Source organism: Peromyscus maniculatus, chromosome 12, assembly GCF_049852395.1.
Source record: "Peromyscus maniculatus bairdii isolate BWxNUB_F1_BW_parent chromosome 12, HU_Pman_BW_mat_3.1, whole genome shotgun sequence".
NCBI classification, from domain to species: Eukaryota; Metazoa; Chordata; class Mammalia; order Rodentia; family Cricetidae; genus Peromyscus; species Peromyscus maniculatus.
Genome location: NC_134863.1, coordinates 26577301 through 26591595, shown reverse-complemented (window position 1 = coordinate 26591595; position 14295 = coordinate 26577301). Strand labels below are relative to the sequence as shown.

The window sequence follows — 14295 nt, the reverse complement described above, 5'->3', positions numbered from 1 at the left end:
CCACTCCTCGCTGGTCCTCATACTGTGCCCCAACACAAAGGTGGGCCTTTTGTGAACCCCAAACAAGGAGAGACTGAGGCCCTTGAGTGGGTGCTGTCAAGAAGGCTGGAGTGTGGAAACCTGCTTGGGGGTTCCTTAAAAAAAAAATCATACACGTCTACCATATGAGCCAGCAGCCCCACATCTGGGCATATACCCAGACAAATTCAACGCAGAGGTAGGAACAGGACTCGTCCACCCATGCGCACGACAGCATCACTTACATCCCCTAAATGGTAAAGCAGCCTGAGAGGGCACCAGAGGATGAAAGGACAGCTGGAATGTGGCATACACAAATGGACTATTACTTAGTCTCAACAAGGGAGAAAACCCTGGCAAATGCCACAACCCAGTTGAGCCATGAGAGCATTATGCCAGGTGAGCCAAGCCAGTCATCAAAAGCACAAATTCTGTACGGTTCTACTTACGTGAGAGATCTAGAATAGTCACACTAATAAGGAAAGGAAGGAGAAAATGGTTTCCGGAGTGGAGGTGGGGGTGGGGGCACAGGGATTTGTTTAGCAGCTACAGTTTCAGTTGGGGACGACAGTGCTGGGGGGGGTGGTTGCACAGCACTGAATGTAGCTAATGCCACTTATACTTACGGGGATGGATTTTAAACATGGTCGATCTTATGCTAGATCTATCTTTTAAAAGAGTAATGTGTGTGTGTGTGTGTGTGTGTGTGTGTGTGTGTGTGTGTGTGTATATATATATATATATATAGTGTGTGTGTGTGTGTGTGTGTGTGTGTGTGTGTGTGTGTGTGTGTATGAGCATGCAGTTGTCCACAGAGGCCAAAAGAGTGTTGGATCCCCTGGAGCTGGACTTACAGGATGTTGGGAGCTACTAGATGTGGGTGTAGGGGACCAACCTCCAGCCTTCCTTAAGAGCAGCAAGCTCTTAACCACAGAGCCATCTCTCCAGCCCCTAATGCTATATACATTTTAACATAAAAAGTAAATAAGAGGTCCAACCCCAGTGGGCCCCAACAGAACTGGCTGGGTTGTCAAGCCACTGTTCCCAGCAGCCCTCTGCTCAGTTCTTATGTTCCCATGGGGGCTGGATAGTCCCTAACAGTGCCCTTTTCATAGCATCCCCTGGGACATAGTAGGATCCCAGTAAATGTGTACAAGGCAGAGACCATTTGCAACCATAATTGGTAAGGAATGGAGTTGAGCACACTTCTATCATCAGGTTTCAGATGCCCACGGTCCACTCTACACACAGCTGAGGATAGACCGGAGGTCAGTACTTTCCTCACTCTGCCCCCAGAAGGCACAACCCATCCCTGGGTATCTAAGCATCTCAGACATGGTCCATGATCATTATAATTCAGAACCACACCACATGGTGGCTGAGCCAGACGCTAGAGCAACTTGGGAAATGCAGCCATGTCCTTGAAGGAGACAGGAGAGAAGATAACCTTCAAGGGGGAAGGAATTGGAGAGAGAGGGACTGGAGGAAGGAGGAGGCATGAGGTCATCCCCACATCCCTTAAATTCAGGGAGACGGCATACTTCCTCATTTGCGGCCCAGGTTAGGCAGCCCCTCCGCTGGACTCCTGCTGAAACCTCAGGGTTTGTGGGTACCAGGGAATGAGACAATTGAGGCTCAGGTTCAATATCCCGTGTGAAACTCCAGAAGCGGGGAGATAAGGATGGGGACTGGGGCAAAGGCAAGTTATCCTGAAAGAATATACTTCCCCGGCAGGGGTCCGCACCCTCTGGAGGCCATGGCCTTCCGTCCCTTCCTACAAGGAGGAGTCTGGAATGGTCCTAGTCCATTCTACCCCCTAAAACCTTTAAACCCTAAGGAACTCCAGCGTGAGCTAGGGAAGTCAAGTGGGGGTCACCCTCATTCAGAAGGACCACCATGGAAGTCGGGAGACCCTGGCATTCTCTGCCCCCTGGCCTTTGGAGTAGTGGATTACCACCTGATCTTGAAGCCAGCTTGGTAGTCTCCATGGACATCAGAACACAGACTACTAAGCAGGCTGGGGGCCGGGGGCTTTCCAGGCATGTACCCTAACGTGAAGTGTCTCCCAGCATTGGGCACCTTCAAGTCACTACCAGGGACAGCATGGACATTACCTTCAGGCATCTCCAGGAATCGCATGTACCTTTCAAGTGCCTCCAAGGACGCGGTATTTATCTTACTTTCTAGTCACCTTCCGAGACAGTGTCCCTTAGCTCCAAGCCATGTTCCCTGTGTCTAGTGCATCATGGAGTGCAGCTCTTGACTCCACAGGTTAGGGCAGAGGCGACACAGGCCTTAAACAGATGAACGAACACACAGTCTATCCCCAGGTGGCCACCGGGAAACAAGGCTTCACTAAGGTGACTGTCCACAGTCCCACAGTTCCCAGCTGACAGGGCTGCGCTGTGTGCCATTCTGCTCCATGCAGACACTTGCTCCACTACCCAATGTGACCCTCCTGGCAAGGATGACCTGGGAGGTCTGCATCTTCCTAGACTGGACCATCTTCCTCTAGTGGTTCTCAACCTGTGGGTCACGACCCCTTTGGGGAATGACCCTTCGCAGAGGTCGCCTAAGACCGTCAGAAAACACAGATATTTACATTATGATTCACAATCGTAGCAAAATGACGGTTATGAAGTAGCAATGAAATAATTTTATGGTTGGACGGGGGGGTCACCACAACATGAGGAACTGTGTTAAAAAGGTCACAGCATTAGGAAGGTTGAGAGCCACTGCTCTGGCCCCTCTGAGGCCTGATGGCGCAGTAGCGTGGAAGCACTCTCTGAGCTGCCAGCCAGAGGGGCTGACACAGCCCATCTGTCAGCGCTCATCGGACAGGAGAGGCATCTGGGACCTCACGCCACAGTCAGTGGTAGCCCAGGACCAAAACATTCTTCAAGTTCCTTCCTTGGTCAGCCTCAGCTGGTAACCCCAGGAGCTGTGTGTTATGGGGTTGATTTACTGCCTCTGTGGCCTTGCTCTTGGTGGGGGCGGAGAGCAGCATGCCATCACCCTCTCTAAATATTACAACTCCGCAGAGAATTGACGAGTGGGACGCACCACCCTTGCCCTCTCCAGCTAAGAGCCCAGGCCTTTCTCTGTTGGTTATGGGTGGGATAACAACCCAGGAAACAACAGCTAGAGCGATCGCAGCTCCTGGCTGCTGAACACCGAGACATCGGAACGGCTACACACTGTCTCCACATCATTCCACTCACTCTCCAGCCCTCAGGAAGCACAGACCACTGCTATTCTCTGGGCAGAGGAGGAAACTGAGGTTGAGGGGCTTAGTCCCACAGTCAGTCCACAGCGGAGAGTTTTAGCCCCAGAATCCAGGTCTGACCTCTGAACCTCATGGGTTCTCTGTGAACCTGGCCCCAGTGTATTTTTAAACTGTGATGTCCGCCATTACTACCCAATCTAAACTAAAGTTCCATTCCAAATCTGAGACTAGAGTGAGCATGTGCCTCTCTCCAAGGCTACATCCAGGCTAGGACCCAAGGAGGGGACCCCAGCAGGACGTTTGTATGACTGCGGTACCCTAATCTCTGATGTACACCCTAGAGTCTATCCCTCCCTGAGCACCACAACATCTTCATTTTTCTCTCCTTCCTTCTTCACTGATTGCTGTCCTCGATCTGGCTTATCCTAGATAGAAACAGGTCCGCTATGACAGGGGTCCTGACTTGTGCCTTTTGGACACTGGGATGGCTCTGTGACTTTCCTTTTAATGACCTGAAGTCACTGCAGGATCACTGCTGGGAGCAGGGGCAATGGTGCCCGGAGCAAGGACCATCCCTTGAGATTATCTCTGTGAACTGAGCAAGTCTGGGCGGTCTCTGAGCAAACCTCTCTGCTGGAGGGCTGGGGCTAAGGACCCGTGCCGGACTATTTCTCAGAGCAGATTTTCTTCCAGATTATCTGGGCAGACGTCAGTGGAAGCAACAGGAAGTTCTGCCGAGCTCAGAGCAGCTAGAGAAAGCACCTTATCCCCTGCCAGGGACGTGGTCAGGAAAGATGGTAAGAAGAGCTCAGGACCCAGCTCTGACATGTTGGGGACACTTGAGGAGCACCCCCTTTCTACCTGAAACTCAAGCCTTTTGCATTTGTCCTAACAGGCAGGGAAAGCTTTTTCTTCTCTTATCTCTAGGTAGAGACCTCAGATCATAGGGCAGCCCTGGGGCTTCTCAGCCACGTGGTTGAACACACACAATATATACTACACACACACACACACACACACACACACACACACAATATATATACTACACACACACACACACAATATATATATACTATACACACACGCACAATATATACTACACACAATATATATATACTACAACACAATATATATATACTACACACAATATATATATATACTACACACACTATATATATACTACACACAATATATATATATATACTACACACACTATATATATATACTACACACAATATATATACTACACATACACACAATATATATACTACACAATATATATATACTACACACACTATATACTACACACACAATATATATATACTATACACAATATATATACTACACACAATATATATATACTACACACAATATATATATATACTACACACAATCACAATATATACTACACACAATATATATATATATACTACACACAATCACAATATATACTACACACAATATATATACTACACACAATATATACTACACACACAATATACATACTACACACACAATATATATACTACACACACAATATATATATACTACACACACAATATATACTGCACACACACTATATATATGTATATATATATATATATATATATACTTTACATACACACACACACACACACACACACACACACATTCCATCCCCCCTCTCCTCTAGGTCTTTCCTTCCAAAGGCTCTCCAAGCTTCCTCTTGGAGTCCTTGTCCAAACCCCTCTACCTTGGTATAGAAACATAGATTCAAAGTCAAAAGGTCAGAAAGCTTGCTGGAGACAAGCATCCATCTTAGCCAGCTGCGGACCATAGATAAAGAGTACATCTCTGGGCCTATGTTTCCGGGTCTCCTGTGCAGTGGGGAGGATAACATACCATTTACACATGTGGGGACTCTGGGAACATAGAAAGCACCTAGGAAGTGACATTCCACACCTGAGGACGGACAGAGGAGCTAGCATGCCTGTTCATCACATGGCTGCCTCTACACTTCAGCCAGGTAGCCATCTGTCCGGGAGACCACGGTGGCTACTGGCCATCTTGGCTCTGCCTGATAGCGTGGATGGGCTGCAAACCCCACCCCCGCCAACGGAGCACAGGTGTGTGGTGCATCTGTACTTTCCCCTCCAAGCCTTGGCCTTTGGGTCTCCAGAGACAGGTGGGAGGGGTCATTAATGAATGCAGCATGGACATCACAGACTTCAGAGCACATCTGGAAGCTGTTGGTTCTACATACAAATCACAGTGTTGTGTTCCCCCTCCAGGCCTGCTGACAGCCATTGTGGAGGCAGTTTGTAGCATCCAATGACTCCCTTGACTGATCCAGGCCTCCCAAGATTCTCTTCACTCAAGCTCAGAGGACTCGGGCTTCAGGAAATTTTGCCCAAAGAGGAAGTAACTTTCCCAAAGCTCACAGTGGCTCCTTTTCTGGGCATGCGGGAGAATTACCAGGCTCTTCGGGAGCCATGGTGGAGGAAGGCCACCTGTACCGCTTGCGTCCCTGTGGATCTCATGAGCAGATTTTGCACTCTATTAACCTACATCTGTTTGCATATCCCTGCTGTCAGCGGCTTCTGCCTAGGGAGGCAGCCAATGTGCGGCGGAGACAAAGTGGGTTTTGGAGCAGGCTGGCTTTACCATGCTGGCTGGGGGCGCCTTCAGCCCAGGTCTTAATCCCACTGGGTCCATAAATTAGGAATGCTGTTTGTGCCCCCCTTGTAGGGACATCAAAGGATCAGTGACTGGAACCGTGGCTCACACACAAGGGCTTAGAGGGCGTGGAAGAGGCTGGTGAAGGGGACCATAAGGAGAGTGACACCGGGGTCCAAGTCTATGTGCTCTGTCTTTGTCAGTGAGAGGTCCCCCCCCCTAGCTGGTCCGCTTCTTCTCTCCCCTTCTTTCTCTATTCTCTCTTACCGCCTTGCCGTCTACTTCAGATCCTGACAGGAAGTTAAACAGTGAGAATTCCCCCAAGCAGACAAAGGGCAAGGCTGGCCTGCTCCACAACACCAGGCCACACTGTTAGGCTGTGCCCCCCCCCCTGCAGGGGCGGGGGAAGAAATGAAGCTGTCTCCATCAGGGTCCAGTGCTCCCCACCCTGCCCTCACCCCTACCTCACATTGTCATGTTTCTGGATGTAAATCTTGTGGAACATCATATCCTCCTGCTTGGCGTTGATGTCTGCTTTCATCTCCATGGCAACGTGACGGGGAAGGACAGACAGCAGGAGACGCTCCTGCAGAGGGAAGCAGATGAGTCTGTCACCATTGTTTCCCACATCTCTGGTGAGTCCCTTCTCATCCATGCCCACGCCCCTGGCTGCAGGGCACAGGAAGACCTCCCAGGCTCTCCCGAGATCCACAGAACTAGAACCTGTGTAAGAGGCGGAAACAGCCGCAGTCATGCCCCAGGGTTCTCTGGGGTACCTCCTGGTCCATCGCAGAGCTTGCTTCCATTCTGCCCTGCGAAAGGCACTCGTGGCGGAGCCTTGAGTATCAAGCGGCTTGGGTTAAAACCTTAAAGTCCCCTGTGGCCTTGGCCACGCTGCTATTGACAGCATGAGCTGGACTCATTCAGCCAGTCATCAAGTATTTATAGATGTCAACTGTGTGCCAGGCGGCATTCTGGGGGTGAGAATCCGAGCCGTGCACCCACAGGCAGGCAAAGGCCCTCCGGGAGCTATGAGCAGGCTGCCTGCCCTAGGCTAGGAGAACCGCTGTCATTAGGGGACCAAGATCCTTCAGAGTCTTTCAATTCCAAGTGGGAGACAGTGGCCCAAGAACAAGAGAAAAAGGAAGTTAACTCTGAGGAACCAAGAGAAGTTAAAGGCAGTCACCAGGGAAGTGGGAGAGAAGCAGGAGAAGGGACAGGACCACATCATGGCAAGTCATGGCAGCTACTGAGAGAGTCTGGACTTCACTCAATTCCTAAGTTTTCCTCCAAGGCCTGTTCGGCTCCAGGGTACCCAGCTGCCTCCTGGGCAGAGTGGCTCGATCTGAATGCCACAGCCTTGGCTGAGGAGGGACAAGCCCTCTGTCGGGCTCACACACATAAGTCTCCTCTCAGACCTTTCATTCTGGCTGCCTGCAGCCCTCTGCCTCTCTCCTGCCCATCATTCTGCACTGAACTCTGGGTTTCCACCCCCCCACCCCACCCCAGGTAGCCCTGAGACCTTCTTGCCTCAGTGTTCTTTCTGGCTCCTCTTCTTCTGGGCGCCCACTGAAGCATGCCCTACTTCTGTCCTCAAAATACTCTTGCCTCGGGGAGCAGATCTACTGTCTGGCCACCACCATCCATCAGCTCTGTCACCTCCTCTCATCTCCAGCCCACGGCTCACTGGCTCCCAAATGCCCACCTGTGACATCACAGCCCCAGCAAGATTCACCCTCCCCTCCCTTCCTCCCTTCCCTTGCCTTTGTAGAGGACACTTCCATCCTCCTGTACCAGGGTCCAGATCCCACCTCTGTAGAAACTGCTTACATTTCTAGAACTTTCCTCTGGAACTCATTCTTCTCCTCTCTGCCCCGGGCCAAGCCTCAGCGCTCAGCACTGACCTGGGAACAGCTCTTGAATCTGTCCTTTCCCGTCTGTAACCTCTTCCGCCCCTCTAATGCAGTGCTCACCTGTTCCTGGGACTCATGCAGCACCATGGTTCCATGCCTTCCCCTGAGCCCCGTCCCCCCTGCTGCCGATACAGCCCAAATCTCTCCAAAACATGTCGCTATAGCACACCCCTGCTTAACATCACCACATCAAGCAGGATTCTAGATCCTAACTAACCCTGAGGCTGCAGGAGATGGGAAGAATTCAGGGCCATCTGACCTACACAGGAAGACCCTGTTTCAAAAAAAACAGAAGCAAACGATCATTATCCTTGGGGAAAGATGACGTCCAGGGTGACCCCGTAAAATGGAAGCGAAGGGTGATGTTCCATTCTCAGGGGTGAGGCCCTGGAGTTGATAACAGAGATAAGATGGGGGTTCTGGAGGAAGGAAGGACTTAGAGGTGAGCAAGGTGCATGTATAAGAAATGGTAAGCCTGTCAGGGCCATGGGAAGGCTTGAGGCATGCTGCCGAGCAGCGCTTCCTTCAAGAAGTTGGGCCAGGAGCCCAGGCAGGGTTGAGTGAATAGAGGCTGGGGGCAGGGCTGGCTGTTGGTAGTTCCGTTGGAAGGGTACCTGTCTAGCAGGCGTGAAGCTCTGACTTCGATCCCAGCGCTGCTGAATCTGGACACACTGAGACATGCCTAGATTCCCAGGATTCTGAAGACAGAGGCAAGGGGGAGCATCCTTGACTACATACAAGGTTCAAGGCCAGCCTGGGTTATCAAGGTTGTGTCTCCAAAGTGGGTAAGCATAAAGAAGGACAGTCAGACTTCAGATTGGTCAGTGTCCATTTGGGCACCTGGCAAAGCAGAGCAGCCAAAAGGGGCAGTGTTAGTGAGGACAGGCAGAGACAGGAGGACCTGGAAAGTTCATCCCCTACCTGGCCACCTGGATGTCAGCAGGCATGTCGTGGAACCATCTAGCATGCATCCAGAGACACCCACACTTGAGTGAGCAGAGCAGCCACACTGGGCACTCTTCTGCTGTCCTGACCATTCTCTTCCTGTCTCTAGCTCCAAGAGAGACTCTCTGTCCTCACATCTGCCGTGGGGCCTGATGGCATGTGGCACACAGGCGGCCTATGCCAGTGTTTGCATAGGAGGAAGGACCCACTGGTCTACAGAAACTTCCAGACTCATGCTGGTCCAACTGTAGAGACGCTTCACTTTGCTGACTGCCCTCTGGGGGGGATACCATCCACCACCCTCAGCTTCCTGTCAGGAGCTACCATAGCTCCAAACTGTATAGGTGGTGTTAGAGGGAGAGCAGGGACAGATAACCATCTGTCTGGGTTACATGAAATGGGTTCAGACCCAGATCTGAACTCCGAACAAGACCCCATCCCTCAGAGCAGGAACGGCCAGAACCTTGACACCAGCCTGAGTCACCATCCCACCTTCCCGGAGAAATGTCTGAGGGGTTTCTCTTGGCAGAAAGCTGTGGCCCTGTGAATGGCCAGCTTCTCTGGTCAGCGACAGTCTGGGGAGAGCCAAGACGATCTTCCTTCTCTGAAGATTCCACACCCAGAACTGGACAGAGAAGAAGAGCTGGATCGGGGTACCCAAGAGGCTTCTCCTCCTCCTTCCCTTGGGTGAATGCCTCTGCCCAGGCTGGAAATACTGACTGCTCTCACTTCTTCAACTCCTGGGGGCCCAGGATAGAGGAGACCTTTTGCTGCTTGACCACAGGGCCACATGAGGAGACCACAGGCAAGGGACAGGAAAGGCCAAGAGGATCCTACGGAGCAATAAAGTTGGGCTCCTTGAAGGCAATATGGCTAGGAGGAGGGGCTGGGCAGAGTGATGAGCATACGCCTTGGGGAACAGGCAGCGAGCTAGCCAGCTGCTCCTCTGCAGCAGGCCTTGGCTGGCATCCAGGCCTCCTGGCTGTGCCTCACTCACCTGTTGCTGGTTCTCCCGCTGTGAGTGGAGCCGAGCCTGGATACACTCCCGGGTCTCCTGGAAGGCCTGTCTCTGGGAGACCTCAGCTGGGTAGTGAGTGCAGACCCCCACAATGTTGGTGCAGGAGAAGATGAGGACATTGGAGACAAGCTGCGGAGGAGAAGAGAAGCACAAGGTCCTTCAGGCATGGACACCGGAGCCCCGCCTGACCCTAGTCCTCCAGACCCCGAAGTACAGAGTCCCCAGTCCAAATCTTAGCAAATTCACACCTAGCTACTAACCAACAAATGCCAGTGTAGGTAACACCTGACTAGAAGAAGCCAAACTTAATCATTTAGATTTTCTAATGTCCCCAAAGACCTAAGCTTGGCTGACCTGTGATAGAGGCACAGAACCTAAGAACACGGAGTCCCTGAATAATCAGACCAAATATACCAGAGACATCACAAATAAAAAGAACTACTGACTTAGAGCCAAGAGGTACCACCAGGAAGGGTCCCAAAAGGTGAAGAGACTTCATTTCTAAAGGGGTCCCTTCCCAAAGAGGCCCTGACTTATTATTCTAAAAATGGGCTCCCATGAGTCCAGGCTACACCAGCCACAGGACCATGATAGCCACTCTGGGATGAAGTCTGCCCAGCGGGGTTGAGAGGAAGCTCAATTCTTTCCTCTCCAGGTTCCTGACAGCTCCATACTCCAGCGTCTGCCCTCTGCCTACTCCTCATGGCTCCCTGTTCCATGCTGACTGAGATGTGTGTGGAAAAGCATTTTCGCTTTGCTGCTCAGCAGCAGTAAGGCTAAGCTTTTTTTTTTTTTTTAAGTACTTACTGAAAGGCTAAGGTAAAACAAAATGATATAACAGACCCCTCAAAGGCAAGGGGATGTCACCCCATGAGCCCCACGAGCTGAGGTTCTTCAGAATGGACCTTGGCAAGCAAAGCTCTGTGGATATGAACATGCTGGACCTGGTCCTACCCTTGTTCCGAGATTCAAAAAGCCAGGAGAGATCTTAGGCCCGTAGGCTGTGGGGGCTTTGAGCTCCACTCTAGACCCACCCCTTAGCTGGTCAATCTCAACGTCAGAGCACTAACTTCAGCCCCTCATCTTGCACTGGGGCCTTCTGGCCTCTGAGGAACCCGCACTGGTCACCAATTAGAGTAAGGAAGGTGTTTGTTCATGTAAATCTCAAAGAGCCCTTCTTGGGGATCTCCCCCACCCAGAAGGGGTGTAACACGTGATTAATGGGTGCAACACATGATTCCCACAGTCCTCTGGGGCTTCCACTGTATCTGTTCTTGACTCAGATCTACGCCCGACATGAAGGCTTCCCCGCCATACTCTGAGGTTGTGTTGAGCCCCACATCCTCCCCCGCCACGTGAAGGTCCAGGAGCCAGACGAACTCATGCTGGCGATGGTGCCATCTGTCTCCAGAGATGTCCCATAGAGTCTCTGCCCTGCTCCACAAAGGGAATTTATCTGTCTCATTTTCAGTCTGGCTTCCCCCTAGCCGAAGATGGCTCTGAACTCCATGGCAGGAGCAGGCTCAGGTGACCAGTGATCCCAACTTCATTGGCCAATGTTACTGTTACCAACTCCTATCCAAATCCTACCAACCCCTGAATTCTGACATTTTATGTAAAGACCTGATACTGGAAATCTATTTATGACAAGGGAAGAAAACCCTGCTCCATGGCAACCAACAAGCCACCTAAAGAATGTCACATATGGGATGATCAATTTCCCTTAAAACGCCCACTGCAATGGTGTGGGGAGGTGACTGGATCATCAGGGTAGATTCCTCATGAACAGGCTTAACACCTTGAGGGGAAGAGATCTTTGCTTGCTCCCTCGCCTCTGCTCCCCACCATGTGAAGATATGAGAACTAAAAAGAAGAGCTCACCAGAACCCCAAAGAGGATGCTCATCAGAACCCCAGAGAGGATGCTTACCAGAACCCCAAAGAGGATGCTCACCAGAACCCCAGAGAGGGTGCTCACCAGAACCCCAGAGAGGATGCGCACCAGAACCCCAAAGAGGATGCGCACCAGAACCCCAAAGAGGATGCTCACCAGAACCCCAAAGAGGATGCTCACCAGAACCCAGCAATGCTAGCACTTTAATCTCAAGACTCTGAGTCTCCAGAATTCGAGAAACAAATTTCTTATGTTGACAAGCTATCCGGCCTATGGTATTCTTAGCAACTCAGACCATCTAAGACAGGTAAGTAGAAAGAGGATAGAACCCAAAGAAGAGCCAGCAATATAAAGCAGAAATGAATGCACATCAAGCAAAAAAGTAGAGGTGAGTGCTTCAGTGGAGGCGTGATGGGGAGGCCTCTGGGCAGGTCGGGGTGTGCTGGGCATTGAGAGACAGGTAGCAAGACCATGACAAGTGCATGGGCCTTGAATAAATAACTCAGATTCCCCAGAAATCCAGAAAGAAAATATGGAGCTTAGGCTGAGCAAGCCAGACATCATCTTTATACAGTGGGAACCATTAAAGACTGTTGAATCAAAAATGCAGGATGAGCAAACACATGGCTTCCAAGACTCAGAAGGGCAAACACACAGGGAACAGAAGACAAGACACTGCCACACAAGCCAGAATACGAGAGAACAAAGACCAGGCTGAGGCTGGGGCCAGGCGAGTCAGAGCTGATACAGAAGAACCCTATGACAGGGAAGGAGTAAGTTGAGGAAGAAACAGACTGTGGCCCTCAGTATAATCAGCACAGTGACCATGAGCCAAGACCCTAAGAGCAGGCCACTGCTCCCTTCCAAGGGTCCTAAGTGGGGCAGCATCACCCCCATCCCCAGCCAAGGCTCAGGGAACATCACGGAAGAAGGGGTGGAAAGAATGTAAGACCCAGAAGATGGGGAGGGCTGCCGTGACATCTGTCTTCTGGACATGACACGGCCATTGTTACCAGCTACTGTCAGCTCATGCCAGACAGTAATTACAGCATGGATGCAGAGGAGCACACATGTGCACAAACACAGAACTGTCAAAGACTAAATAATACGCATTTTTGAGACGATATGAAGTAGTTTGGGTTTTTGTTTGTTTGTTTTTTCAAGACAGGGTTTCTCTGTGTAGCTTTGTGCCTTTCCTGGATCTTACTCTGTAACCCAGGCTGGTCTTGAACTCACAGAGATCCGCCTGCCTCTGCCTCCTGAGTGCTGGGATTAAAGGCATGCGCCACCACCACCCAGCTGAAGTAGTTTGGATGAGAGATGTCTTTCATAGGCTCAGGGATTTAAACTCTGGTATCCAACCGGTGGCACTGTTTGGGGCGGTGGCCCAGCCTTGCTGGAGGAAGGACATTGCTGGGGCAGGCGCTGAGAGCTGAGAACAGTCATGGCCTACTTCAGCTTGCTTTCTGCTTCCTGTCTTTGGGTGAAGATGTGATATCCAAATTCTTGTTCCTGCCGTCATGTCTGTTGCTTGTTCCCATGCCTCCCCTTGCCTTGACTCTGCCACGATGGAACTGTCCCTTTGGAACCATAAGCTAAAATAAACTCTCCCGTAAGTTGCTACTGGTCATAATCTCTCTATGTAACCCTGGCTGACTTGGCACTCACTCTGTAGACCAGCTGGACTCCAAAGCATAGACACCTGCCTGCCTCTGCCTCCCAAGTGCTGAGATTAAAGGCATGCACAACGACATAAAATTATTTTTAAAAATCAAAAAAATATATATTCATGGCCTTGTACTTGGCAACAATTCCTTAGATGTTGCATCAAAAATGCAAAAGACCAAAGACAAAGACAAAAATGGATTTTATTAAAATTAAATTAAGAACCTCTTCTCTCCAAAAGGTTATGCAAATGAAAGAAGCCACCGAATGGGAAAAAAATATTTGCAAATGATAGATTTGATTAAACTCAAAATCTATAAAGAACTCGCAAAACTCAAACACTGAGTAAGCAAATAGCTTATTCTTTAAAAGAGAAAAAAAAAAACTGACTAGATGGTTTGTCCAAGGGGGCAGAAGCGGGGACCTGCAAAGGTCCTCTACGCACGTTAGTGGCCATTAGGGAAATGCCAGCTTAAAAGCGCTGAGCTTCTGCCGTGCACCATCAGGATGGGTAAAGGTGCAGTAAGTTTACAGTGGAAAGAAAAGGATGCAATGCCGTACCAAAGACAAAGATGCCAGATGTTGGGAAGCATCTGGCCCTCCCGGAAACAGTCCTGCAACGCTGGGTAAGGTTAGACGGACACTCGCCGTGTGACCCAGACACCCAACTCCTGGGTGTTCATTCAAATGAGAGGAGAAGTCACATGACACAGAGAATCTGCCCTGGACTGATCACACACACCAACTCAGCTGGAGAGAGGAACAAACCATTGCGATGCCCAATATGGATCCACCCAAATACGCTATGCTGAAAGGAAAGAGGCAGATGCCCAAGCATGTGGGCAGCCCGATTCCATAGATATGGCATTCTGGGGGAAAAAAAGCATCGCCACAGCGACTATAAACAGGTGCATGTTTACATGTGGCAGGGGCAGGGCTGAATGCTCACGAGGGGCAGGGGT

At 50.5% G+C, this 14295-nt stretch overlaps 1 protein-coding gene across 1 annotated transcript in view; it reads right to left on the bottom strand.

Annotated features, from left to right (window-relative positions):
* Positions 1-14295, bottom strand: part of Adcy5 (adenylate cyclase 5) — a 146548-nt gene that overhangs the window by 46263 nt on the left and 85990 nt on the right. The window contains exons 2-3 of the mRNA XM_042259244.2: positions 9755-9904; positions 6364-6485 (exon numbers count right to left, since the gene is read on the bottom strand). Of these exons, the coding sequence (XP_042115178.1) occupies positions 6364-6485; positions 9755-9904 (272 nt within the window). The remainder of the gene's footprint in view (positions 1-6363; positions 6486-9754; positions 9905-14295) is intronic.